We start from the raw sequence: 25,839 nt of genomic DNA on the forward strand, positions 1-25,839 counted from the left end.
GATGCAGTGAGAATACCTGCAAATCACTTAGAATAAAGCCTAAGACTAAATATGTTAGCTATTATTATAAGGACAACTAATACCTATCATTAGTTGAGGTCCTAATATGTACCCGACAGAGTGTCAGGTGTCTTAAGAAGAACTTACTCGATTCTCATCATCACTCTTGGCGGTAACAATTTCAATCCTCTCTTACAGATAAGAAAACAAACACAGAGCAATTTGCCCAAAATCACTCTAGAACGTAAGCATTTTAAACTTTGCAGTTTCTTGCACGCAGCTGGGAAATGGGGGCATTTGTGTTCTTTACTGATAGAGGATTTTCGGGGGGAGTAGGGAGGGGAACAGGAGGTGTGGGAGGTGGCAGAGGGAGGGGTCACAGGCTGGACAGACAGAGGCCCGCTCTATGCTAGGGTTCCTAGCTGATAATATCTCTTCCTACCAGTGCAAGTGGGAGATAAAATAGAGATGAAAATCATCTGTCCGCCCCCACCCGTCCATTCAGTGGCTCAATTACTGCCTCCTTCCTCGCCAACTCCCCACCACCACCACCCCCGCCCAGTCCTAGCAGCTTCTGAGCCAGGTTTGAGACACCACGAGATAGGCATGCCCTGAGAGCGAAGTGTTCAGTTTGCTGGGGGATGGTGGGTGGCGAGCGCAGACGTGTTCAGACCCCAGGAGTTTCCGTTGAGCCTCTCCCCACAGCCTGCATAAGGAGCCATCTGTTCTCGGCTGAATAAACAAGGAGGGCGCAGCAGCGCCGGGTCCCTTGCCCCCCAGCCCGACCCCCGCACAATGTGCCTTTCTCCAAGGAGACGCCACCAGGGCGCCGCTTGAGCGCGCTCCGTCTGGCCTCCCCTCCCCCTGGCGGCACAGCAAGACTCACAAACCGACCCCATGGAAACCAGTTTTCGTTTTCTGTTTTTTTAAGAAAAAGAAAACAAAAAAGAAATCCAACAAAGAACTGAGCGCGGCACGTGGCGAGGGCCTACGGGTCTGGCGCGCGCCTCCCACCCAGGGCCATCCCTTCTCCACAGTCCAGCTGCTGGTCCAGGCGAGGCCAGCTCGAGCGCAGCGCTGGGAGCCCGCCAGCGCCTCCTCCGCGACAGCCCAAGCCCGAAGGACACAGGTCCTACCCGGAGCGGGCGCCCCGACGGCGCGCGAGGGGCGCAGTCCGCGGGGCCGCGCCCCAGCCCGGCTCTGGCCACCAGCGGCCCTCACTTCTGCTTGGCCAGCTGGTTCTCCAGATCCTCCAGGCGCGCCGTCAGCTGGGCCAGTGAGCGGTTAAGGAAGCCGTTGGGGTTCGCGGGGGTCCCTTCACCCCCTCCAGCTAATGCCCTCAGACCCAAAGGATATGGTCCTGCGTCAGGCTCTCGAGCGCCCCCAGCGTGCGGCCCTGGAACTCCACGAGGCTTTCGCATTCGCACGGGCTTCGGAGCTCTGTCCCGGCGCTGATGCCCTCCTCTGCAAGCCAGGCACAGACAGACACAGGAGAATGAGAAACGGAGGCCAAGCCGGCCCGGCCTTAGCACTCGGATTTACCTGTGATTGAGTGTATGGGCTTTGGATTCAGACAGACCGGGGCTGAGTTCCAGCCAAGTAGCTATAGGATTGGAAAACGCACTTAACTTTCCTAAGCCTCACTTTCCCCATCTGTACAATGAATATGAGAGAACCTATTCCTTGGTGGTTGCAAGAATTCAATGGTGTGTGTGTGTGTGTGTGTGTGTGTGTGTGTGTGTGTGTGTGTGTGTGTGTGTGTGTGTGTGTGTGTGTGTGTGTGTGTGTGTTACAACTTACAAGAGTGTTTCTCAAACTTTAATGCTCATTGGAATCATCAACAGAGCTTGTTAAATACCGATTGTGATTCAGAATAGGGAAGGAGCTGAGAATCCACATTTCTAATAAGCTCCCAAGTGATGCTGATGCTGCTGCTCTGTGGGCCACGCTTTGAGTAGAAAGAGTTCAGAGCAGCACTCTCCAGATGAAACTGTGCAATGATGGACATGTTCTATATCTGCTCTCTCCAATGCAGTAGTCACAAGCCACATGTGGCTACTTAACACTTGAAATGTGGCTAGTGCAACCGAAAAATTAAATTTTAAAATTTTAATTAAGTAAGCACAGGCAGCTACTACTTACCTTATTGGAAAGCACAGATCTAGAATACTGACTGGCACAAGTAAACACTTTAGAGTGCATTTCAACTAGACCAGCAGTTTTCAAAGAGTTGTTGCTGGACCAACAGCACCAGCATCACCTAGGAATTTGTCAGAAATGCAAAGTACTAGATCCCACACAGGCCTATTGAATCAGAAAATCTGGAATTGGAGCCCAGAAAATCGTGTTTTTAAAAACCCTCCGGGTGACTCAGATGCAGACTAATGTTTAAGGACCACTGACCCAACTCTATCTCCCCACACATTTTAACATCTCTGAAGAAAAAAAAAAGAAAAAGAAAAGAAAGAAAGTCTTACAATTAAATTTGGCACCCGTTTTTTTTAGCAATATATAAAATAATAAACCCTAACGTCATGGACAGAAAAACCAAGGGTCAGAAAGAGGGGAGGGTCTTCCCAGGGTCACACAGCCAGTTAGTGAAGATCTCAACAACAGAGCCCAGCCTTCTCTTAGAATTCTAGAGCAGGAGGCAACCTTGGGCAGCCACCCTCCCCTGTTATACAGAAGACAAAACTTAAGAGAGGGGTGCAGGTTAAGTGAGCTGTCCAAAGTCACACTGCAGGGGACATAGAGTAAGGACGGGAAGGGCCCTGAAAGAACAGCTAATCCAGTGCCATCTAACAGCTAATCACAATACCCTGGCCAATTATTAGAATTACCCTGGAGAGAGAGAGAGAAAAAGAGGTAAATAGATTAAAATGTGTGTGTATATATGTATACAGGTACACACACACATATATACATATATACACACACATATGTATATATATAAAAAAACTACAGGCGGTCTATGCCCAGCCCAGCTCTACCAAAGCTCTACCCAGCTCTATCTCTGCAGGTGAAGCTTGATAATCTGAAAAAATAGTCACAACTTAAGCCTGGATTACAGCCTAAAGACCCTATGGTAAAAATTGCCCTTGAGAAATTCTCCATACCACCTATACAGCACACTACACATGGTTCAACAGGCTGCTTCTCCTCCACAGTTAGAGTTGGCACCTTTTTCCTAGTAGGTGAATTTCATCTATGGCCTAGGTTGTCCAAAAATATACATGTGTTTGAGTACTTAAAACATGCTCAGTCCTGCCACTTTGCCAAGTCCATAAAGTTGAATTCCAACAAGTTCAAATAATATATGCTATGATTTCACTTACAAATGCTGAGTCTGGTGTGCCTTTTTAAAAAGTTCCCAAACTATTCTGAACATTCAGTAATCTGGAGGACAGGTAGCCTAGTCTAGTGCTTCTCAGACTAATATACTTACAAATCACCTGAGGGTCTTGTTAAAGTGCAAACTCTAATTCATTAGGTCTGGAGAGCAAGGGAAATGCTTCAGCTCCAACAAGCTACCAGGTGACCATCCTGCTGCTGGTCCAGCGGACCTCGCTTTAAATAACAAGGCTCTGTGTAGTGAGCCCATCCCTTGGCTACAACTCTACAAAGGGGTGGGGGTGGGGTGAACAAGAACTGGAGATATCAGAGGCTGGGCAGTGGAGAGAAGGGGAGGAGGCCCAGGCGAGATGTGCTCACCGGGGCAGATGCTGCCTTTGAGGTTCTCCAGCAGATGCGTCATGGTGCTGAAGTCCGGGGAGTAAGACACGTGCAGCTCCGCCGGCTCTGAGGCAATCTGGCGCAGCTCCTCCCCTACCGCCTTGCCCACGCCCACGGCGTACATGACGATGCCTGCATGCCGGGGGACTCAGAGGGTGTCCTGGGCCTCGGGAAAGGTGCTTCCCCCCATGTCCAACCCCAACCCAGTCTGTCCCACGCAAAGCCCACCTTCCTCCTTGGCGCGTGCTGCCCACACCGAGATGTCATCCTGTGAGCGTCCGTCAGTGAAGACCAAGCCGACACGAGGCACGTTGAGGGCACGGGGCCGCGCGCCCTGCGCCTCTGAGAAACTGTGCTCCACCATGTGGCGCAGCGCCAGTCCTGTCATGGTACCGCGCTCCATGTACTCCACCGCCAGCACCGCCTGTTTCACCTCGGCTGCGGTGCCGTAGCGGCCCAGCGGGAACTCGGTACGCACGCGGCTCGAGAACTGCACCAGCCCCACGCGCGTGCCCTCGGGGGACACGTCCAGAAAGTCCACGATCTGGTTCACGAAGCGCTTCACCAGCTCAAAGTTCTGCGGGCGCACGCTCTTGGAGCCATCCACAAGCAGTACAAGGTCCACATGGCCTTCCCGGCACCCTGCACAGTGAGAAGGGCTTGGATGGAGGGTCCCTGACTAGCAGCATCTATCTATCCATCTAGTCCTTCATTCGCAATATAATCGTTTACTGTATAACAGATACCATTTACTGAGTCCTTGCTATGCCTGAGAGTGTGCTAAATAAGAATCATCACCATCATCATCATTATATCATCACCCTTGACATTTATTGAGTGCTTCACACAAACGGGGCACCTACTAAAAGCATCTTTTAAAATACTAATAACAACAAGAATAAGCACAACAGCTACCATTTATTGATCATATACGACATATTAGGCACAATTCTAAGCACTGTACCAGTATTAATAATAGTAATAACAAAAACGTTATTTACTGACAGCTTACCATGTGCCAAGCACTGAGCTAGGTGTTGCTATACAAGAGGTCTTCAAAAAGTTCATGGAAAGATTCATATTTTAATTCCATTTTTCCATGAAATTTTTCAACTACCTGTATAAATTCTCAGTCCTCCCAACAACTTTCAGTATTATCCCCACTTTCTGTAGTCTGAGGTTCTGAAGGATAAAGTGCTTTGCCTCAGATTCGATACAGCTAACTGTGCCAGGACTTGAAGCCAGGTCTGTCTGACTCCAAGCCCATGCTCCTAATCACTCTACAATGTTACCTCCCCTGTTCTGAGCCAAGGACTTCGCTAGACCTTGAAATGGGTTCATCAATAAATAAAACAATCCTGATCCATAAGGAAGCCAGAATAGAGCAAAGCAAGTTAGGTATGCCATATGCTACAGTCAAGGAAAGTGCTAGAAGAGAGGGGTATACAGGGAACCAAAGGTAGGAATATTTCATTCTTCCTAGAATTGTTAAGAAAGGCTACATGAAGGTGGTGACATGCAATTTGCTCTTTGTTATGGACTGAATGATTGTGTCTCCCAAAATTCATATGTTGAAACCCACCCCCTAATGTGATGACATTAGAAGGTAGTGTCTTTAGGAGGTAAGTAGGACTAGACGAGGTCATGAGGGTAGAGCGATCATGAATGGGATTAGTTTCCTTATAAGAGTTGGAGAGAGCTTGCTTCCTCTTTCTTCCATGTGAGGACACAGTGAGAAGACTGTCCTCTATGAACAAGAAAATGGGCCCTACCAGAGATCATATCTGCTGGCTCCTTGATCTTGGACTTCCCAGCCACCAGAACTGTGAGAAATAAATGTTGTTTAAGCCACCCAGTCTACAGTACTTTGTTATAGCAGTCTGAATGGACAAAGACAGTCTCCAGGATAAGTAGGAGTTTGCCAAAGCAGGAAGGGACATTCTAGAAAGTGGGCAATGGCATGTGCAGAGGCATGGGAGCTGGGAAGCTCTGGACACATCCAGGAAGGGGCAGGCCAGTATGACTCAAATGTTCAAGTGTGGCAGGAGACAGGCTGATGTGGTTGGCTGAAGCTAGATTGCAATGAGCTAAGGTGGTGGTTTCAAAATTTTGACCACAACCCACAGTAAAAATAATAATAATAATAATAACAACAGTAATGTTAATACAAAATGACACACTTCATATGTTCACATATAGCTATATTTAAGTTTCATGAAACACTAACTGCATGCAATAAACTCTATTTTCTCTTCCATTCTTTTCTTTTTTTCAACACTGGTTATAACACACTAATTTGATTTCATTATCCACTAATGTGGTTATACCCATCATTTGAAAAACTCAGGGATAAGACATGTGATCTTTATTCTGTAGGCACGGATGAGCCACAGAAGGATTATGAGCAAAGGACAAATGTGATCAAATACGTATTTTTTAAATTAACCTTGGCAGCAGGGTAGAGGATTGAGGGGAGGCAGGGCATGGCATATCCTCCAACATAACCCCACGCCAACACACACACATTCACACCACATCCTTGGGTCACAACAACAGCAAAGACAGGAATGCTCAGAATGTGGGCAATGGGGCAGAAGCAAGCAGAACACCCTCCCACCTATCACTCACGGTTGCAGCTCTTGCCATCTGCCTGCAGTTGCCGCCCCTCAGGGCACAGGCAGCGGTAGGAGAGGCCCTCACTCACACATTGGAATTCACAGCCATGGTCCACACCATTGCAAAGGTCCCGGACTGAAAGAAGAGACCGGTCAGGGTGGACTCCACCAGCTAAGCGTCCCTACCCCTCTGCACAAATGTAGGAGACCCCGCCTCACTCTGACAGCTCCTCCCATCGGGCAGCAAGTCATGGCCCTCTCTGCAGCCGCATTGTGGCCCACCAAGGGTACTAACACACTCATGCTGGCAGCTGTGGTTCCCGAAGCTGCAATGGTCAATGGCTGGTGGGAAGGAAGAAACAGCAAGATGTCACCTTTGATTGGAGCCATCAGAAGCCTCAGTCCAGGGTGCTGGTTTTGGGGGGTGAGGGAGCTTACTCACCCCTGCAGCTCCTCTGGTCTTGCTGCAGTATAAAGCCAGCTTGGCAGCGACAGAAATAGAAGCCCCGGGAATTGACGCAGTGGTGCTCACAGCCATGGGTCCCTTCAGCACACAGGTCAATGGCTGAAGAAGAGATGAAATCAGTCTTTGCCCAGGGCTGTACTTCTCAGCCCTGGCAGAACAACCACTCGAGGAGCTTTTAAAAAAATATCTATTCCTGGGCCCAACCCCAAATATCCTGACTTAATTCGTCTGCAGTGGTACCCAGGCATCTATAATTTCCATAAAAATAAGCCTTCTTCCTATGGGGCCAGGTGACCCTCCCAACTCAAACCCTAGGTGCATCCGAGAGCCAGCATGCCCACTACTGAGCCAGGCATAAGAACGAGAACGTGCAGTTGTAGGCCCCCTGTTCGCCAGATGCTCACTGACTTACAGGGCAGGACCAGTCTCAGCCACTTTACCTATCTGAGCCTCCTTTTCCCCATCTGCAAAATGGGAATATAATGGAAGAGAGCAATTGTTATTTACAACTTCCTTCTAAGGAGGGTGGAGACCTATTGGCCCTGTTGAGCATCTGGACAGTTTGGATGTGCAAAGAAGGCCATGAGCTGAGCTGTGGAATAGGGACAGGAGAGAGGAGTATTACCCTGTACAAAAAAGTGACAATTTGGGCTTCTTGGAAAAGAGATGGGGGTGAAGAGAGGCAAAAAGAGAATAAGAGAGATGGTGTGAAAATGAGAAACTCTGTGGGTTGACACCGCCAGTGAAAAACCCCCTGTTGTGGTCTGACTAAGGACTTTTAGAAACAAGAGTGTCCAATATTCAATTATAATGAGTTTTTTTCTTGTGTATGTGTGTATGTTTAGCTATTTAGATGTAACTCATACTTCTGTTTACTCCCATCTTTAGTAAAAGGGACATATGAACACTTACACGAACACATACAGGCCCTGGTGTGCACACGTGTGTAAACCAAACAAGAGGCTGATATACATGCACAGGACAATAACAGCATTGTGGGGCTGAAAAAAAGACAAAGGACCCATATATCAAATGAATTAAGCATCAGCTCACAGCAAGAGGTGACCACCAGAATGTCAGTCCTTGGGGTAATTCCCAGAGATCTTGGGGAGAGATTTGATTTTCATGGTCATTACATGGAGTTCAAGCCGACCTTTTTAAGTTTTAGAAACAAGAAAACCCCAGCTGACATCTGGGTTATTGGGATCACATGACCTCTTTCCCAGGTTGTTGTGAGGCTGAGAGATAGCACGTGTAATGCTCCTAACACAATGCCTGATACTAACTTGGCACTCAGTAAATGAGAGCTGCAACTATGATCACAGGACTAGATTCACATTCACACCAAAAAGAAAAACCCAATTATGTAAGCAAGGCATTGTGCACCATAGCTTTCAGAAGGTGGAAATGAAAAACCAGATCTTGAAAGATTTGCAGAGGCAGAGAGGAATGGCAAGGAGGGCCCGGGTGAGCAGCACAGAAAGAGCTGAGGTGCAGAGGCAGGAATGAGCAGCAAGTGGCGGAGATCCACCCAACTGAAGACCCCCCAATAATGTCTAAATAACAGAAACTCTAAGGATGTGCTTGTGAGAAGACAAACAAGTTTGAGAGGTGCGTTGGAGCCAGGAAGGAGGCTGGCCTGAAAAAAAGGGGAAAAAAGAGGTAGAAAGCCCACTTAACTGCAGGGTCAAGATTTCTAACTTTGGTCCACCAAGGACTTATGTGACCCCAGGAAATACCTCCTCTTTCTTAGGCTTGTAACATGAACGAGGTGGGCTTTTACTTCCAAAGGCCCTTCCAGACTCATCTGTCTGATGCTGGGGCAATGAGGAGCCAAAGAAGGTTCAGGAGCAGTGAAATTGCAGGGCAGGGGTAGCTCTCACCCAAACAGCTCTTGTTATCTGCTGCTAACTTGTAGCCAGGGTTGCAGGCACAGTGGAATGTGCCCAGGGCGTTGACACATCGGTGTTGGCAGCCGTGTCCCCCCTCAGCACACAGGTTCTTCCCTGAGGATACATAGAACTAGAATCGGCAGGGGACAGATGGACAGAAGCCTCCAACAAGCGATAGCTGGATGGGGATGGGCTCAGAAGCAGGCACCATCCTCAAGTATGGCCTTAGGTGGGACATGAACTCATTTGAGAAGGGCCAGTCCACGGGAGAGGGCTCTGGGAAAGAATAGGGTTTGGGTAGCCCCTGTGATCGGGCCCACAAGAGGGGGCCCCTGACTAGATGTGTCAGTGGGATAGGGCAGGACTACACAGGGGGTAGGGTGGGGTAGGGAGGTGAAGAGGTGCTAAATCAAGGCTGGAAGAATAACTCAAAATGTGACTAAAACAGATCTTGCAGCCTTTGTAGGAGGAGTTAAGATGAAAGTGGGAGGAGTCATGCCCATGTGGGCGGGGAATGACTGAAGCAGGCGCTTCCCCTCAGCTTTAAGGGGCAGGGCTTCTTTGTGTTCAGGGGGCTGGTATTGGAGTTTGACAGTAAGCCTGTGGTAAACCACAACAGCTAGCTCATCCTGGTGGGCAGGGCAAGCTAAATGTTGCTCCTTGTGGACGGAGCCTAAGCAAAAGTGGCCACAGCTGGAATATGACACAATCTGCAGTAGGCTGGAGCAATTGGACTCTACCTGGTGAGCAGAGTAAAGCTGGAATCCCGCAGGGCCACGCCTGATGGGATGGGATTTACTGTGAGGGGAATGGGAATCCGAGCAGCTGGAGAGTCTAAGCCTCACTCTAGCACCCCCCTAACTCACCACACAGCCGGCCCTGGAACTGCAGGCCAAACTCCTGAATAAGGTCGAAGGACTCAACGAGGAACACGTGCTCGTCCAGAGGGGGCGACGCCATGGTGCGCAGAGAGCCCACGTCTGCACGCTGCACCCCCACAGCATAAATTTCAATGCCACGAGCACGCGCCTGCGCTGCCACCTCGGCTACGCGATCCTGTGGCCGCCCATCGGTCACGATGACAGCGACGCGTGGCACGTGCTCCTCCAGTGGACGGGCGCCCTCGGCCACGCTGAAGGCCACGTTCATGGCGTACTGGATTGCCAGCCCGGTCATGGTGCCCTGTGCCAGTGGCACCAGGGCACGGATGGCTCGCTCCATGTCCTCGCGGTGTGAGAAGGCACCAAGCGGGAAGACGCTCTGCACTTGACTCGAATACTGGATCACGCCTACGCGCGTGGCGTTGGGCCCCACGTCCAAGTGGCGGAGGAGGCCCACCAGAAACTGCCGCATCGTCTCGAACTCGAAGGGGCGCACACTACGGGAGCTGTCAATCACGAATACCAAATCCAGGGGCCCAGCATGGCACCTGGGACCTGCAGGGAGATCAGGGAGGACTTTCCTAGTCCAACAAAGCCTCATGTCTAAGGTGACCCCAGAGAAACCCAGGGGAAATGGTGTTATCCCGGCACAACAGCACCTAGCACAGAATGAACCTAGCAGGCTGGCCCCGTGGCTCACTCGGGAGAGTGCGGCACTGGTAGCGCTGAGGCCACGGGTTCGGATCCTATAAAGGGATGGCCCGTGAGCTCACTGGCTGAGCGTGATGCGGACCACACTGTGCGAAGAGTTGCGATCCCCTTACCGGTCAAAAGTAAATAAATAAACCAGCAAACGCAGATTAGATACCTTCACTCATCCAGCATTTTAAGACCTGGGCTAGGACATTTCCCAACCCCCCATCCTACAGCTCTGAGGGCTATTTTGGGAAGTTATCTATTGGGGGAGGGGGCGGGCAGGAGGAGATGTTGCAAACTCAAATGCCTATAGGGGCCAGGCAGGCAACATGAGTGAGTGAACTGGTTGGGTTAGGACCATGGACACCCAAAAGTGGGCAGCTACAGACAAATGTTGCCACGTGGCCATGTGGACTGGCTGTTAGCAGATGCTTGGATTTTTCAAGAGAAGTCCAAAATTAGGATTCTCCTGTGAAATCTCCTGATTTTTTTTTTTTTTACATTTTCAATTAATTTTTCAAAATCGAACACCAAATGGGCAGTTCTGCATAAGCCCAAAACTAAACCACATCCTACAGATGAAGAAACCGGGGCTCAGAGAGGTGAAGTGGGGAACTCAAACCCAGCCTGGTATGTTCCAAAGCCCTGGCTTTTCTTTCCCCAGGAGGCCTACCTGGCTGCAGATGGAGACCCTGCTTCTGCTCCCCTCCTCCCACAGGTGAGGGCTGGGCCCCAGCTCACCTGAGAACTGAAGCTGGGTTTCCCAGGGCTGGAAAAGCAGCAGCAGCATGGTCAGTGGCAAGCAAAGAAGTACCTTCATTTTGCTTGGGGACAGAGAAAGGTGTCAGAGCCTGGATGGGGAAGGAAAATAGTAAAGCAGTATTTACAGGGCTCAGTATTTACAGGGCTCTTATTAAGGCCCAGTATTTCCAGGGCTCTTATTCTGGGTGATGAGCACCTGGAGGGGGGGAGAGAGTGATGAGTTTATTTTGCTAATGTCTCTCTTTTTTATGTATGTTTGAAATGTTTCATAATTTTAAAAACTTTCATCCCAGTGGGATTGCTGGGAAACACAAGAGACGCTTTGTAGAACTGCAGAATAGTAAATAAATAAAAAGTAGATAAGAATATACAAAATGTATAACAGGTACAAAGTTATAGGTAGACAGGAAGAATAAGTTCTGGCATTCTAGGCCTAGACTTAACAATATTACATTGTATATTTCTAAGTAGCTGGAAAAGAGGATCTTGGCCATAATCACCACAAAGAAAGGATAAATGTTTAGGTTATGGACATGCTATCTAGCCTAAGTGAATCATTGTACAATATATGCATGTATTAAAACAATAGAACTGTACCCCACAAATATATACAATTAAAACTGTTTTAAAAGAAGAAAAAAAATAAAAAATATATACAAAATTTAAGAAGAAAAAAGCTTTTGCCAAATGCCAGGCATAGTGTTAAATGCTTTTCATGCATTGTGGCATTTAATCATCTCTACAATTCTGAGACTAAGGCTGTTATTTTTCCCATGATACAGATGAGAAAACTGAAGCTTAGAGAAGTTCAGCTCTGGTACCCAAAGTCGTGAGGCAAGAAAGTGGCTCCGCCAGGATACAGTTCTACACCCATCTGGTTCTGTGAGCCAGTGTTCGGTGCCCTCTTCTCCCGCGAGGCGAAGCTCTGCAGACGGAAGCCATTCCCCACCTCGGCCCCCTCCCCTCCGCACACAAGGAGCTTCTGTGTGACTGTCCTTGGGACCACTCCCGACTCATATACACGCACAAGCACAGACATGCACCGCCCAACCGCAGGCGGCGGGGAAGGGCCGCGCCTGTTCTCGGGGTTGAGTGGGAGTGGGGTGGGCCAGTGAGTGCCAAGACCCACCATGCACCAGCACCCGCGGCTTGGCGCCTCCGTTTCCCGACGGCTCTGAGGAGAGGCCGCCAGGGGGCGCCTGCCCGGGTCTGGCTGCGACGGTAAGGTGGCCGTGGGAAGCCCACATCTGCCCAGCAGGTGCCCCTGCCCAGAGCAAACAGGAGGCCGGGAGCCCCGGGGCCTTGGTGATAAGGCCTGGACAGGTGATATCCTGCGCGAGGGCCAGGGACCAGGGTGTACAAGGTTCCGGGGACGACGGCACTGGACGTGCCTAGAGGGCGGCGAATGAGCGGCCTGGCCTCGGAGCGCGGCCATGGACCCTGTGGGGACAGCAGGTGAGCACTCACCCTCCCGCGGCCCCCGGCGACGCCCCTTGAAAATCACTAAGGACCCCACTGTACGGATGGGAACACTGAGGCCCAAGAAGCCGGCCCGCCGGGCTGCGAAGGCAGGACTAGAGCCTGGGACTCCCGGCTCCACTTCCTCCTGAGCTGCCTGGCCCCTGGGGCCTAGGAGTCACCAAACCTCTTTTCCTTGCATTCCTTACCCCCGCCCCCACGCTGGGGCTGGTTAGCCATTTTTCTGCGGCTGTGTCTTGGCAGAGAAGGCCAGCCGCCCCTCACCCGCCCGCAGCCCCGCCCTCCAGCTCCGTGAATAGACCTATTCTCAGCAAGGTCGGGTGCCTGCCGCTCCCTCCAGGAGGCCTTCCCGTCCCGGATTTCTCTCCGCCTTCGTCTTCTAGGCCTGGTAGAGGAATAAAAATCCCTCTGGCAAGGCCCGAGGGCGGGAGGAGGGAGACTAAGCGAGATGCGCCAGCTGCTGGTGGAGGTGGGAGGGTGGGGAATGCCTTCTCTAGCTTGGGCCATGGCTGAGGCCAGCCCCCCTGGGTAGCATGGGGGTAAGGGCACGAGGGGCCTTTGCCACCCGCAGGGTGCCTACCCGCAGGGGCCTCTGGGCCCCCAGATCTTGATTAATGTCCTGCTCCTGGCCTGAGCCAACATCTCACTTGGCCCTACCACCACCCTAGGAATCCTAAAAAGTCGAAATAGCAACTGCCTCAAGTTTATCGCCTTTCCAACCCCTTTATTCTACTGAGGAAAGAATTAGGACCAGAGAGGGTATTGTCTCACCTAAGGTCACACAGAAACTCGGTGGCAGGGCTGCCAGGAGAACCCAGGACTCCTCTGAGGGGTTAATCCTTGTGTTAAAGAGAAAAATTTGGAGATGCCCGGGGGGCGGGGGGCGGCGGGGGCGGGAGAGTAGGTCTGTAAACAATTCGTCAAGAGTTGGCCGAGGAATGAACACCTTGGGGACGTTCCTGGAAGTCCCTGGAGGGACCCCATTTGTGCGGCCTTCCTGGTGGGGGCTCAATTTGGAAAGGACCCTTCAGAAGTGGTGAAGGTCACTGCAGGTCAGTTGGGGCCACCGTAGGTGGTGCATCCGCCGTTAAATACGGTCGCCTGGTCGGTCTGGCTTGACGCCTGCCTGCTCCCCTGCAGACCCCTCAGCGCCCCCGGGCCCTTTGACTCACCTGAGCTTGCCGGACAGCTTGGAGGCGCGGCTGCAGAGCGGAGCCGACGGGCGGAACCTCCCGGGCAGTTGGACCAGGTAACTGCGTGGGCAGCGTGCCCTAGGTGGGGACTGCCAGGCAGCTGGAGCAAGCAGAGGCGGCGGCCGCATTTAACTCAGGCTGGCGGGTGGGGAGGGGGAGCGCGAACAGCGACCCCTCCCACCGGCAGGGAGACATCCAACCTCCCTTCCTCCGAGGGCTGGGGCGGGGCGAGCGCGGCGCCCCCCGCTCCTGCCACCCTTGGGGCCGCAGATGGTAACTGCGGGGCGGGAATTCCGCTACAGCTGGAGACTGGGACGGCGACACTCTCCTCAGCCGGAATGCATTGGAAGCCTAGAGACACTTTCCCAGGAGAGTCCCACGGGCGGAGCGGTCCTGGCTCCGGCCGCCGACTGCCTGGCTCGGCTTCGGCTTTGGCTTCCGAGGGCGCAGACCAACTCTTGCCCTCAACTGTCCCTTCCAGGACTGAGGAGAGGCCCCTGTCAAGAGGGTAAAGGGCTCAGAAGTTCATGGCTCTTAGTTCCTGGCTCTCCATGGATCCCAGCCTCCTAGTCCCACAAACCTCTACCACCACGGACTCCTTTACGTGGACTCCTTTACATGATCCTTGAAATTATGCAGGCTTCGGGCCCACTCACCCACACCCGTCAAAACCCCCAGGCTGAGAAGCCACCAGGCCTCTAGGCTCTGCCTGGCTCACACTCGCAGGGCCAATGTAATCGGCCTTGATTCCTTGTAGTCAAGAGAAGACACACAGCAACAGTCCCCTTCTCATGGAAAAAGGGGGAGAGTGTTGCTTTGGCCTCAGACCCCTCCTGGGAACATGGCTTTGGGGCCCTTTCATGTTTGCAGGCATCTGCCTGCAGGAAGAGAGAGAGTGCTCTGGGCAGGAGATCCAACAAAGGCTGTTCCCCTGCTGCCATTCCCCTGGGGTGGGGAAACTTAACCAATACCAATTCTGTCAGCCCTCACATTACCTTGTCTCCATCCCAGGCCCAGCACAAGTGCAGCCTTTGTATGACAGCAGCGTCTTCCTAAGGCCTCAGGCTGCAATGGGCCTGAAGCCAGACCCATAGAGTGGCACCTGGGTGGTCCTGGTGGGCTCCATGCAGGCCTCATTAAGCACTGCACAATCCAAGTATTTAGCCCACACCTTGCACCCAAGTCCCCTCCTTTGCCTAAAACTTCTCCCTGCTGACCCTGAGGGGCAAAATATAGACCGGTCCCATTCCCTGCTTCATTTCACTCAACCTGAGTGGTCAGACTCTGTGTCACTTTGCCCCTTGACTCTCCCTGCTGTGGGCCGGATGGCCTGCCGCTACTCCCAGGTCATCCCCAGAGCATGCCACCATCCTGAGAGAAGGTGTGCGCAGGTGCCTGCAGCAACAGTGCGAGCAGACAGTGCGGATCCTGCATGCCAAGGTGGCCCAGAAATCATATGGAAATGAGAAGAGGTAGGTGCCTCAGCAGCTCCTCCCAGGTCTCTGCAGCCTTCAGCCCTGTACACTCTTCTGTCCATTTAGCCTCATCTAGACCCAAGGGTAGGTCTCAGGGCTGAGACTTCAGCTATTGGGCCAGCAGGGGCCTTCTCCCCCAGCCACTACTAGCCCCCACTTTGGTGCTAGCAGAACTTCCCTGTGAATCTCCCATCCCCATCCATTCAGTCTCTCACCCATTTATTCATTCATTCAACAACTGTAGTCTGACTAGTTAGCTCAGTTGTTTAGAGGGTTGCGTTGATAACACCGAGGTCAAGAATTTGGATCCCTGTACAGGCCAGCCGCCAAAAAAACCAAAAAACAAAAAACTGAGTGCTTTCGTGTGCCAGGCTCTGTGGGCACAGGGCACACAGCTGAACAAGACAGATACAGTCCCTACCTTTGTGGCATTTTCACTCTAGTGTGGACAACACAGTAAACTCCACACAAATCAATAAACAAGATATTTCCAGATTATGATGAGAACTAGAAGGAAAGTAGAACAGGGTAATGTGACAAAAACTGAAGAGGGCGAGGGTATTTTAGCTTAAAATGCCATTTAGGAAGTGACATCTGAACTGAGACTTGAATGTTAAAATGGAGCCAAGACATGAGAAAATCTGGGGAAAGCGTGTTCCAGTTAGAAGGATCAGAAAATGCTAAAGACCTTGAGGCTGTTCCAACTGGGCCTGTTCTAGGTACAAAAGAAGTCAGAATGGCTGGAATTAGAGGAGGGAGAAGGTGTCAGAAATAAGTTGGAGAGGTAAGCAGGGGCCACATCATGTGAGGACTTTGACTTTTAAGTCAGTGGAATATTTTAAGAAGAGGAGTAACATGATTTGACTCATGATTTTAAAAAAGCACTCTGGCTGCTATGTGAAAAACAAGTTGAAGGGGAGAGTGGAAACAGGGAGACCAGATGGAAGGAAGGCTGATGCAGTGGCCCAGGCAAAAAGTGACTCTGGGGACGGTTGCCACTAAGGTGGAGGTAGTAAGAAGCCAGTTGATTCTAGATAGGTTTTGAAGGTAGAGCAGACAGGGCTCACTGATGGATTGAATGAGGAGTGTGAAAAGAAGAAAGGCTGGATGTTGATGGAGTTTACCGGTCATGGAGAAGCCTGAGAAGAGGGGGAGGAGGAATCAAGGTTTCTGTGGGGCTTGTGGTCCCTTGAGGTGCTGACAAGACAGTCAGGTGGAGATGGATATACGAGTCCAGCATTCACATGTCTCCGCAGGTTCTTCTGCCCTCCACCCTGTGTCTACCTCGCCGGTCCCGGCTGGAGGGTGAAGCCAGTGCATGGTCAAGGTGAGGGAACACTCAAGTGCCGGAGACCATCTGCCTCCGTAGGTCAGACCACGCCGCGTAGGGCCTGGGAGCGGGGCGGTTCGCAGGAGCAGTCTCGCCGCGCCCTCTGGCGGCAAGAACTAAGCTTGCCCGGCACTGAATCCTTCCTGAGTCCTTCCAGGGCCATCTCGCGTCCCTTTCCAGCCCACCAGCCAGGGGAGACGGGGCCCACGGTCTGCGGTTACATGGGACTGGATGGCGCGTCCGGCAGCGCCGCCGAGACTCAGAAGTTGAATTTCGAGGAACAGCCGGATTCCAGGGTGAGAGGGCATGGAAGGGGGTCCGACTCCTGCTTCCATACCTGCCTCTCCTTTGGAAAGCAGGGCTCCTTTACTCCCCTCTGGAAGCCACGAGATAGGCAGGGAAGGGAGGCCGGGCTTCTGCCTTGAGGCCGAGCCCTAGAGCCCGGGTCGTGGAGCGGGCCTGTCCCCTCCGACGGGGCGGACGTCAGATAACCGGCTGGTTACCCCCGGCGGGGCGGAGGGCTGGGATGAGACGGCCCCATCCCCGCGAGCCCCGTAGGAATTCGGAAGCGCCAAGACCCTCTACATCTCGGACGCAGACAAGAGGAAGCACTTCCGACTGGTGCTGCGGCTCGTGCTCCCGGGGGGCCGGGAGCTGGGCACCTTCCACAGCCGCCTCATCAAGGTCATCTCGAAGCCCTCGCAGAAGAAGCAGTCGCTGAAAAATACTGATCGTGAGCGGGGGCGGGGCCCGACCGCAGGGCAGGGAGGCGAGGTGCAACCAAGTCAAGAGCTGCTGGAGCGGGGAGGCGGGGGAGGCCTGGGTTTATAGGAGTGGGGTCAGAATGAGGGGGGTGGAGTCTGGGGGAGTGGGTGCGGCTTAGGCCCGGGGAAAGGAAGATTTAGAGCCGCAAAAGCGGAGAGGAAAGGGACGGACAAATGCCAGGCTTGAGGGTGGGAGTCGGAAGCCCAGAGCAGACAAAAACGGCCGGCAGGTGCTGAACTAGGAGCAGATTAAAAGTGACGATGAATGGGCGAGGAAATTCAGTTAAAAATAGTCATGGAGTGCTTGCTTTATGCTTGACTCTGTGCTAGGTACTTGATCCCTATAAAACAGAGGAAAGCACACACATAGCGGATCAAAGAGATGATTTGAGATAAGTACTGTCCTGAATGTCAAGTGGCAAATCCCAGGGCTGGGGGCTCTAAGAATACGAAAAAAAAAAAAAAAAAAAAAAAAAAGCTTGAGTAACAATGACACCACCACCACTACCATCACTGGGAGGTAAGATAAAGGGGTGGGGTGGGAGGGGACATTCTTGCGAGCAATTACTTGTATCCTATTTGATGCCAACCATGTCCCTGAGAGGTAGGTACTATCATCGTTCCTATGTCATCGATAAGGCAAATGAGGTTTGGAACATTCACCCATTCATTTAAGAAATATTTGGGCCTATCACATTACAGCGGACTTGGCTAAGATTGCCCAGCTAGGAAGTGGCCCAGCTAGGAAGTGAACTTGAGTCAATGTGACTCTGGTGCCCAGCTCCTGCTCCTCCACCACCCTTACTTTCTCTCTGTTAAAAACCTGGTAGATGAGCTGGCCAGTTAGCTCAGTTGGTTAAAGTGTGGTGCTGCTAACACCAAGGTCCAGAGTTCAATTCCTATACCAGCCAGCCTCCAAAACAAACAAAAAGAGGTAGAATGTCTCAGATCCAGGCAGTGTTCTGGCTGGCTCTTGGTATCAGGAAAGGTCCAGGAAGGGGTAAGTGGTATAGTGTAATGGCTAAGAGCACAGATTCTGGAGGCTGGCATCCTGGGCTCCTGGCTCTGCCACTTACTAGCTGCAGATCTTGAGCATGTTGCTTTCTTAAATGGACATAATATTATCTACATCAGAGGGCTGTTGAGAGAATCAAATGAGCTAATACACCTGAAGTCTTTAGAAAAGTGCCTACACACACTCAATGCTAGCTGTAATTCAATGGACGGGAACTTGGACTAAATATAAACTGAGCAACTATAGTATGTCCAGCACCGTGAGAGGAGAGAGGGAAATGACCCACCCAGTGCTATCTCCCCAAGTGGTCAAAGTCCAATGAGAAAACAAAACTTGTGGCTCTGAGTATGTGCAATAGTCTGGAAGAGATGTCAAGCCCTAGAAATACTGTAGTACTCTTTCCCACCACATGGTCTTTGCTTATGCAGCCTCCTGTGCAACTCCCACCTACTTCCTGCCCCACAGCTGAGCATATGCCCTCCTGTAAGAAGGCCTCCTTCACTTAGCCCTCACCACATCACATTGAAATTTTATATTTATGTCCCACGGACTTCCCTCCGAGACTGTGAACTCTTCCAGAGCAAAGCTGGGTCTTAATTCACCCTTTGGCACCCAGTACCCAACACAGTGTCTGCCACAAAGTAGGCACTTAATGACTACTTGATAAAATTCTGCTGGTTGAACTGAAGGATGCCCAGGTAGCAGAAAGGAGCAGGTAAAGATACAGAAGCAGGACTACAGCAGGTAGTAGATAAATAGCTGTGAAATATCAGTGCCCAGTGTGTCTAGGCCAGCGGGCATATTAGCCAGGCTGGCACAGAGGACAGAGGATTGGAAATTATCTGGCAATCCCAAGTCACCAAGCCAGGCCAGGGCATTGATTCTGCCTTCCCTCACAGTATGCATTTCCTCGGGCTCAAAAGTCTCCCTCTTCAACCGCCTGCGATCTCAGACGGTCTCTACGCGCTACCTCTCTGTGGAGAACGGGGCCTTCGTGGCCAGTGCGAGACAGTGGGCTGCCTTCACATTGCACCTGGGTAATCACATTGGCAGGCCCGGGGCTGGGCACTTCATATGCATTAGCTTATTTAGTCTTCACCGCAACTCCTCAAGGAAGGTGACTTTGCCCCGTGTAACTGAGGCTCAGAAACACAGAAAGACTTGCCCATGATCCCAGTGAATCGGAGACTGATCCAAGTTGTTCTGACTCCAATATCTATGCCCTTTTCCCTCATATCAGCTAAGCTGCCTGCCCCAAGGGGCAGACATGTCAGACGGCCACAAGTGACCTCTCCAGGATTAGAACTTCAGTCTTAGCTGCTCCTGTGAGCACCAAACCCTTCTCCCACGGTCCGTGTGTGATGTGAGGTGGAGCCAGAGGCAAGAAGGTAGGATGTGGGGCAGAAGTTTGGGGCCCCCTAAACCCTTGTTCCTTCCTTTCTTTCACCCTCCAGCTGATGGGCACTGTTCCCAAGGGGACTTCCCACCTCGAGAGGGCTACATCCGCTATGGCTCCCTGGTGCAGCTCGTCTGCACTGTCACCGGCATCACACTGCCTCCTATGGTATGGGAAGGGAGAGTATACCCCCAGGTACATGCAGAGGGTATGGCCCACATGGGAAGGGCTGGAGGATGAGGCCCCAAGGCATGAGGACACCGGTTCTCTTTCTGAGGATATTCAGTGCTTTGTGGGACTGGGCAGAGGTCAAGGGGCAGTGCCCACATGGCTATTAGAGTAGCAGACAGCTGGCTGGAAGGGCAGCCTCGGGGCACCAAGGGACCTTACCACCTCTCTTCCTACTACCCTTCTGTTGCAGATCATCCGCAAAGTAGCCAAACAGTGTGCACTCCTTGATGTGGATGAACCCATCTCCCAACTGCACAAGTGTGCATTCCAGTTTCCAGGTGGTCCTCCAGAAGGGGGTGGCACGTACTTATGCCTTGCCACAGAGAAAGTGGTGCAATTCCAGGTGAGAAGCAGAGAATACTAGCACCAAGCATCCTATAAAGTGAGAACACAGAGAACCATAGAATGTAAGATTATCATCATTGTGATGGTTGCTACTTACTGAGCAATATGCCTCCCATGGAATGTTAGAGTCATGGACTATAAGGACAAATATAAAAGGTAGAAAGATAATATTACTGAGCAATACTCCTTTGCAAAGAATATTAGAATCATAGAATGTTGGGATATAAAATTGTAGAATGCATATAAAAATCATAGTAGGTAATAGTATTGAGTATTATTGAGCAAAGACCATTAGAATCATAGAATGTTAAGACATAGAATTGTAGAATGTGGAAAATAATAAGTATTATAAAGTAATATTACACCCAAAAGAATACTATAAGGGCTGGCCTGTGGCTCACTCGGGAGAGTGTGGTGCTGATAACACCAAGGCCACAGGTTCGGATCCCATATACGGATGGCCGGTTAGCTCACTGGGTGAGCGTGGTGCTGACAACACCAAGTCAAGGGTTAAGATTCCCTTACCAGTCATCTTTAAAAAAAAAAAAAAAAAAAGAATACTACAATAGACTATTAGGAGATAGAATCATAATATGTAGAAAATAACAATTATTATTATTCAGCAATATTCTACTCCACAGAATATGAAAAATTATAGAATGTTAGGGAATAGAACTGCACAATGTTAAAAAATGGAATTCTAGAATCCTAAGAAAATAAGACCATTAGATAACAAACAGCTAGTCCAACGAGCATATTTAACTCTAAGTGAGAGAACTTAAGGGTCGTGTCCAAGCTCACGGTAGGTAAACTGCAGAGCCTGGGACTGGAACCCGGTTCGGCCTAATACGGAAGCCCAGGCACTGTGCTGGGTCCCCCACACTGGGGGCCCCCATCTGAAGCCCCATCGCCTCTGGTCTCCTCCCAGGCCTCTCCCTGCCCCAAGGAGGCCAACAGGGCTCTGCTCAACGACAGCTCTTGCTGGACTATCATCGGCACTGAGTCGGTGGAATTCTGCTTCAGCACCAGCCTGGCATGTACGCGGGAGCCGGTCACTCCGGTGCCCCTCATCAGCACCCTCGAGGTGAATCCGGGCGCTGGGAGGCAATGGGAGGGCGTGGACCCTTCCTGCACCGGGGGAGAAGAGTGCCGGTGAGAGAGGATCCTGGTCGCCCCTCCCCCACACCACCTGATCCCACCCTCCCCCAGCTGAGCGGCGGGGGCGACGTGGCCACGCTGGAGCTCCACGGAGAGAACTTCCACGCGGGACTTAAGGTGTGGTTCGGGGACGTGGAGGCAGAAACCATGTACAGGTATGGATAGGGTGGGGAAGGCAGCCTCCCTTGGCCCCGAGGAGCGAGTGGGGTTGGGGGTACATGTCATCAGAGTCGCTGCAGCTTTAACCCCTGTGCGCGACCCCCAGGAGCCCGCGGTCCCTGGTGTGTGTGGTGCCCGACGTGTCCGCCTTCGGCAGTGACTGGCGCTGGCTGCGCACTCCCATCACGGTGCCTGTGAGCCTGGTGCGCGCCGACGGGCTCTTCTACCACAGCGCCTTCTCCTTCACCTACACCCCCGAGTACAGCGCGCGGCTAGGGTCCCCCGGCACCCCCGAGCTGGCTACCGACGCCGACGCGCTCCTCGAGAGCATCCACCACGAGTTCACGCGCACCAACTTCCACCTCTTCATCCAGACGTAGCGCCCGCCACCGAGGTCCCCACCCGGGCACGGGTCACTCACTCGTCCTTATACGTACATGAAGACAGAACCCAGTGATGCCCTCTTATGTCCAGTGTGTGGGTGTCCCTGTCCTTGTCTCTTCTCACTGCCTCTAAATAAGTCAATCTCTCTCTCTCTCTCTCTCTCTCTGTCCTAGTAACTTCCGTCTGTAGGTATATTTGTGCGTCCCTATCCCTACGTCTTTGTCTCTCTCTGGCTCCCCCTTGTGTCTCACACACAATTTCACACACTCTGAGGAGCCAAGTCCGGGGCATTTACCCCCCAAGCATCTGTACCTCCTCTTGAAGAGAAAACTCATAGATTCACACACCCAGGCATGGGCACAGGCTCCTGAGGCATGGCCAGCTTACCCTGGAGCACAAGGTCCTAGATCCGAACTGGAGCGCCAATCACACCTGGAGCATTGGGTCTCTTCAGACTACTAGATCTCAGCTGGAACACTAGGTCCCACCTGGAGCACTGGGTCTTGCCTGGAGCTTTCGGTCTTACCTGGGGCATCAGGTCCCACCTAGAGCACTGGGTCTTCCTAGAGTACCAGGTCCCACTTGGAGCACTGGGTCCAGTCCTGGGACACAAGCACAACTGTCACCCTAGTTCCTTCTCCCACACGCCCAGTAGGATGCAGTCCTGGCGATCAGTAATTCTTCCTCTGTACTAGAATCAACCCCTATCCAAGGCAGAATCTGATCTGTATGACCCACCTCCCCAAGGACGGAGGTGCCCCAGTGTACCTTCGCCCCCTCACACACAGAAAAGGGCACCTGCCAAGAAAAAGGGACCACAAGTCTGATGGAGCAGAGAGCTACCTTTTTGACCCCTTCTAGAGGAGGAATGGTATTCAGAGTCAGCTGGCATCCCTGAGCCCCTGTCCCTTTCCAGGGGGCTATGTGTCAGCTTTGGGGATGAGTTACCCTAATAGTTATCCCCCTATCTCAAGCAAGGATGCACCCTGGGCCCAGAGGTGAACACAGGATCCCTTCAGAGCAAAGCCTTTCTAAGACAACTCCAAGCAGCACTCCTGGAGGGCTTTCCTGCATGGGTTCCACGGACCTAATCTCAATCCAGCCTTGATCAGCCGACCCATCCTCTGTCTAGTCTGTACTTCACAGGGAAGCAAAACAAAACCAGGCAGGATCCTGGCTTGGGCTACTAGAACCAAGGACACAGACATCACAGGTGCCAGCTACCAGTACTAGCCTCCAGTGGTGCACAATGGGGAGAACTAGTCTAAAATGTGGGTTCTAGGCCCTAACCCCCTGGGCTCTTCCTTGACCTTCTGATAAAGAGCTGGTTTCCTGTAAAATTCCTCCCCCAGAACATGGAAAGAACCATGAGAAAGAAGAAGCTGACATTTTCCCAGAGGGGAGGAAATAGGGTTTGCTCTTTTGGCTCCCCAAAGTCTTGACTAAGATCTATTATCTGCCATCAGCAGGCTGAAACCTACTGAGAGGGACGGGGGGAAAGCTTTTTAAATTCCCCTTGTGGCCCCTGAAGGTGAATCCTGGCTGAGGAATACACAGAATGAGTTGAATGGGAAATGTCCCCCAAATGAGTGCCTGGTCAGGAGAGTTTGAGCTCGCTGTCCCCATGCTGGTGTTGAAGCAGGAAGCCACTCATAAGGAAGCTAAAAGGAATTTTATAGCATATCATATGGGGAGTTGGGCTCAAGGGCCCATCCAGCCCTGGGCTCAAGAGCTTCTTCTTCCATCCCCCAAGGCAGGAGTCCTGAAAACCAAGAACTTAGTTTGCACTGAAAGCCCAGGCCCAGCTGTGCAGCTCTGTCTTCTTCACCCCTCTTAGGGGACCATAACTGTTGGTCCCACCCAGGTACCCACCTGGAGGTCTGTGACCACAAAGCTTCAGCTCTGGCCTGTCTTCTGAATTCCAGCTGCTGGACCTGTCCTTGGAGGTCCTCCTGGTACTTGAGCCTGACTCCATCTAACATCGAACTTTCTTCTCTCTCCACTCCCTTCACAGCAGCTGATCTTCTGTCTCCTTCCCCCACACACCACCCAGTCACCAAAGCCTAAGGACTGCACCTTTCCTTCCAGACTAGAATATGCTTCCTCCTTTCCTCTGTCTCCACTACTGCCCTGACTTCCAGACCCAGGTCAGATGTCACCTCCTTCAAAATGTCCCCAACTCCTCAGGTAGAACCAGCTAGATAATTTGTGGGCCCAGAGCAAAATGAAAATGTATAGCTCCTTGTCCAAAAATTACTGAAACTTTCAAGGCAGGAGATGATGAAATCAATTGCAGAGTCCTTCTAAACACACAAGTTGAATGCCCATGAAGCCAGCCCTGGCCCTTGGCTTCCATCTTGTATTACCACAGAACCTTGCTGGGACCCTGTCACCACACACTTTGGATCAAAGGGCTTTATGTACATTCCCATTGTCCCTTCTAGCTTGTGAATTTCATGTGAAAAGGAGCTCTATCTCTCTGTGTCCTAGGGACACATCAAAATGCCTTGCACATTGAGTTGGCACTCTTACTAAATAATAAATTGCATTGCATTGCATTGGCAGGTGTTTGGATACTACACATGCAAAGTGAAACCAGCAGGTGGCACTGTATCCCTCCTAAGCTTTGAGTTTTCATTTTATTTATAGTTAAAAAAAACCTGTTAGGTTCCTTAAAGGTCCTCTTAACTTTTTCATGCTCTCAGGATCCTTTGGGAGTTTATATACACAATTCTGCTTCCTTCCGTGGAATTTCAAAACACTCTAAAACCCATTTACGGATTTATTTAGTCTTCACATTAGAATCATCTGCCAACCTATAAAAATTTGATATCCAGGCCACACCACCGATCTGTTAGATTAAAATCTCTGAGGGTGGAACCCAGGCATCTAAATTGCTTGCACGGGCTGGCCTGTGGCTCACTCGGGAGAGTGTGGTGCTAACACCAAGGCCATGGGTTCAGATCCCATGTAGGGATGGCCGGTTTGCTCACTGGGTGAGCGTGGTGCTGACAACACCAAGTCAAGGGTTAAGATCCCCTTACCAGTTATCTTTTAAAAAAAAAAAATTTGTTTGCACACTCTCCCATGTGCTTTTAGTGAGCAGTCATGGTTGACACTCGTTGCATTTTTCCTCCTCATTTTATAGATGGGGAAACTGAGGCTTCAAGAGAGGAGGAAAAAGTCACAGCAGATTGATGGCAGAGCCTATCATTGATTTGAATCGTATACTCCTGACACTAAGTCTGGGGCTCTGAGGGTCTCTTAATTCTCATTCTACCATGCTGCTAGGTGTAAATGGAGTGTGTGTGTTGCAGGGGTCGGGTGAGGATAAGGCCAAAATCTCCAGTTCTAATGCTGCCTGAGCTTCCACCGTTAACAAACTGGTCTTCCAGTTTAAGCACTGACCTGGGGGTTCTCTTTCTCTTTTGTTTCTGTTAAGTAAGATTTTCTGCAAAGAGAACTTATTTATAACCACAGTGTGGTTTAAATTCTCAGACACTTTTCTCCCTGGGGAAGATAGGGACTGCTGAGATCATGAACTGTGAGGACAGTGTGGAAGAGAGGAAGTGGCTTTAAGGGAAGTGAAATCAATAAAACATTATCTACAAGGTTTTGCCAAGGGCCAGCCCTGAACATACTCACCAAAAAAGGACCCCTAGTCAGGCTTGGCTCTATTGCAGAACCCAAGACACAAGAGCAGGCAGGCAGGGTAGCAGTGGCACAATAATGCTTTGAGTGGGTGAGGTGATAAACACCTGCTATGGCTGGGTGCTTGCCATCTGGGGGTGGGGGTGGGGGGCATGAAGGACAGGAAACTTTCTGGGGAAGGCAGAGCCTTGTGACCAAGTTCTTTATGAACTCAC

The 25,839-nt window shown here is 51.3% G+C and overlaps 2 protein-coding genes across 4 annotated transcripts; one reads left to right on the top strand and one right to left on the bottom strand.

Annotated features, from left to right (window-relative positions):
• Positions 1-1,217: 1,217 nt before the first annotated feature.
• MATN4 (matrilin 4) lies at positions 1,218-11,102 on the bottom strand. Of its 3 annotated transcripts, XM_063110978.1 has the most exons (9): positions 11,024-11,102; positions 9,572-10,141; positions 6,790-6,912; positions 6,567-6,689; positions 6,361-6,483; positions 3,961-4,374; positions 3,712-3,864; positions 1,357-1,464; positions 1,218-1,276 (listed from the first exon to the last, which is right to left on the bottom strand). In XM_063110978.1, exons 1-9 carry the CDS (start codon positions 11,100-11,102, stop codon positions 1,218-1,220), a joined length of 1,752 nt encoding a protein of 583 aa, XP_062967048.1. The 3 variants fall into 3 exon arrangements, with proteins under 3 accessions (XP_062967048.1, XP_062967057.1, XP_062967067.1); XM_063110987.1 differs by lacking the exon at positions 6,790-6,912; XM_063110997.1 differs by lacking the exons at positions 6,567-6,689; positions 6,790-6,912.
• Positions 11,103-12,477: 1,375 nt separating this feature from the next.
• On the top strand, positions 12,478-22,128 carry RBPJL (recombination signal binding protein for immunoglobulin kappa J region like). Its single transcript, XM_063092950.1, has 12 exons — positions 12,478-12,499; positions 13,664-13,772; positions 15,063-15,188; positions 16,448-16,518; positions 16,702-16,817; positions 17,080-17,254; positions 19,200-19,337; positions 19,755-19,864; positions 20,118-20,270; positions 21,201-21,356; positions 21,482-21,585; positions 21,696-22,128. The coding sequence occupies exons 1-12, from the start codon at positions 12,478-12,480 to the stop codon at positions 21,967-21,969; spliced, it is 1,554 nt and encodes a 517-aa protein (XP_062949020.1). The 3' UTR covers positions 21,970-22,128.
• The last annotated feature ends 3,711 nt before the right edge of the window (positions 22,129-25,839 follow it).

The sequence above is a fragment of the Cynocephalus volans genome, chromosome 1, assembly GCF_027409185.1.
Source record: "Cynocephalus volans isolate mCynVol1 chromosome 1, mCynVol1.pri, whole genome shotgun sequence".
Taxonomy (NCBI): Eukaryota; Metazoa; Chordata; class Mammalia; order Dermoptera; family Cynocephalidae; genus Cynocephalus; species Cynocephalus volans.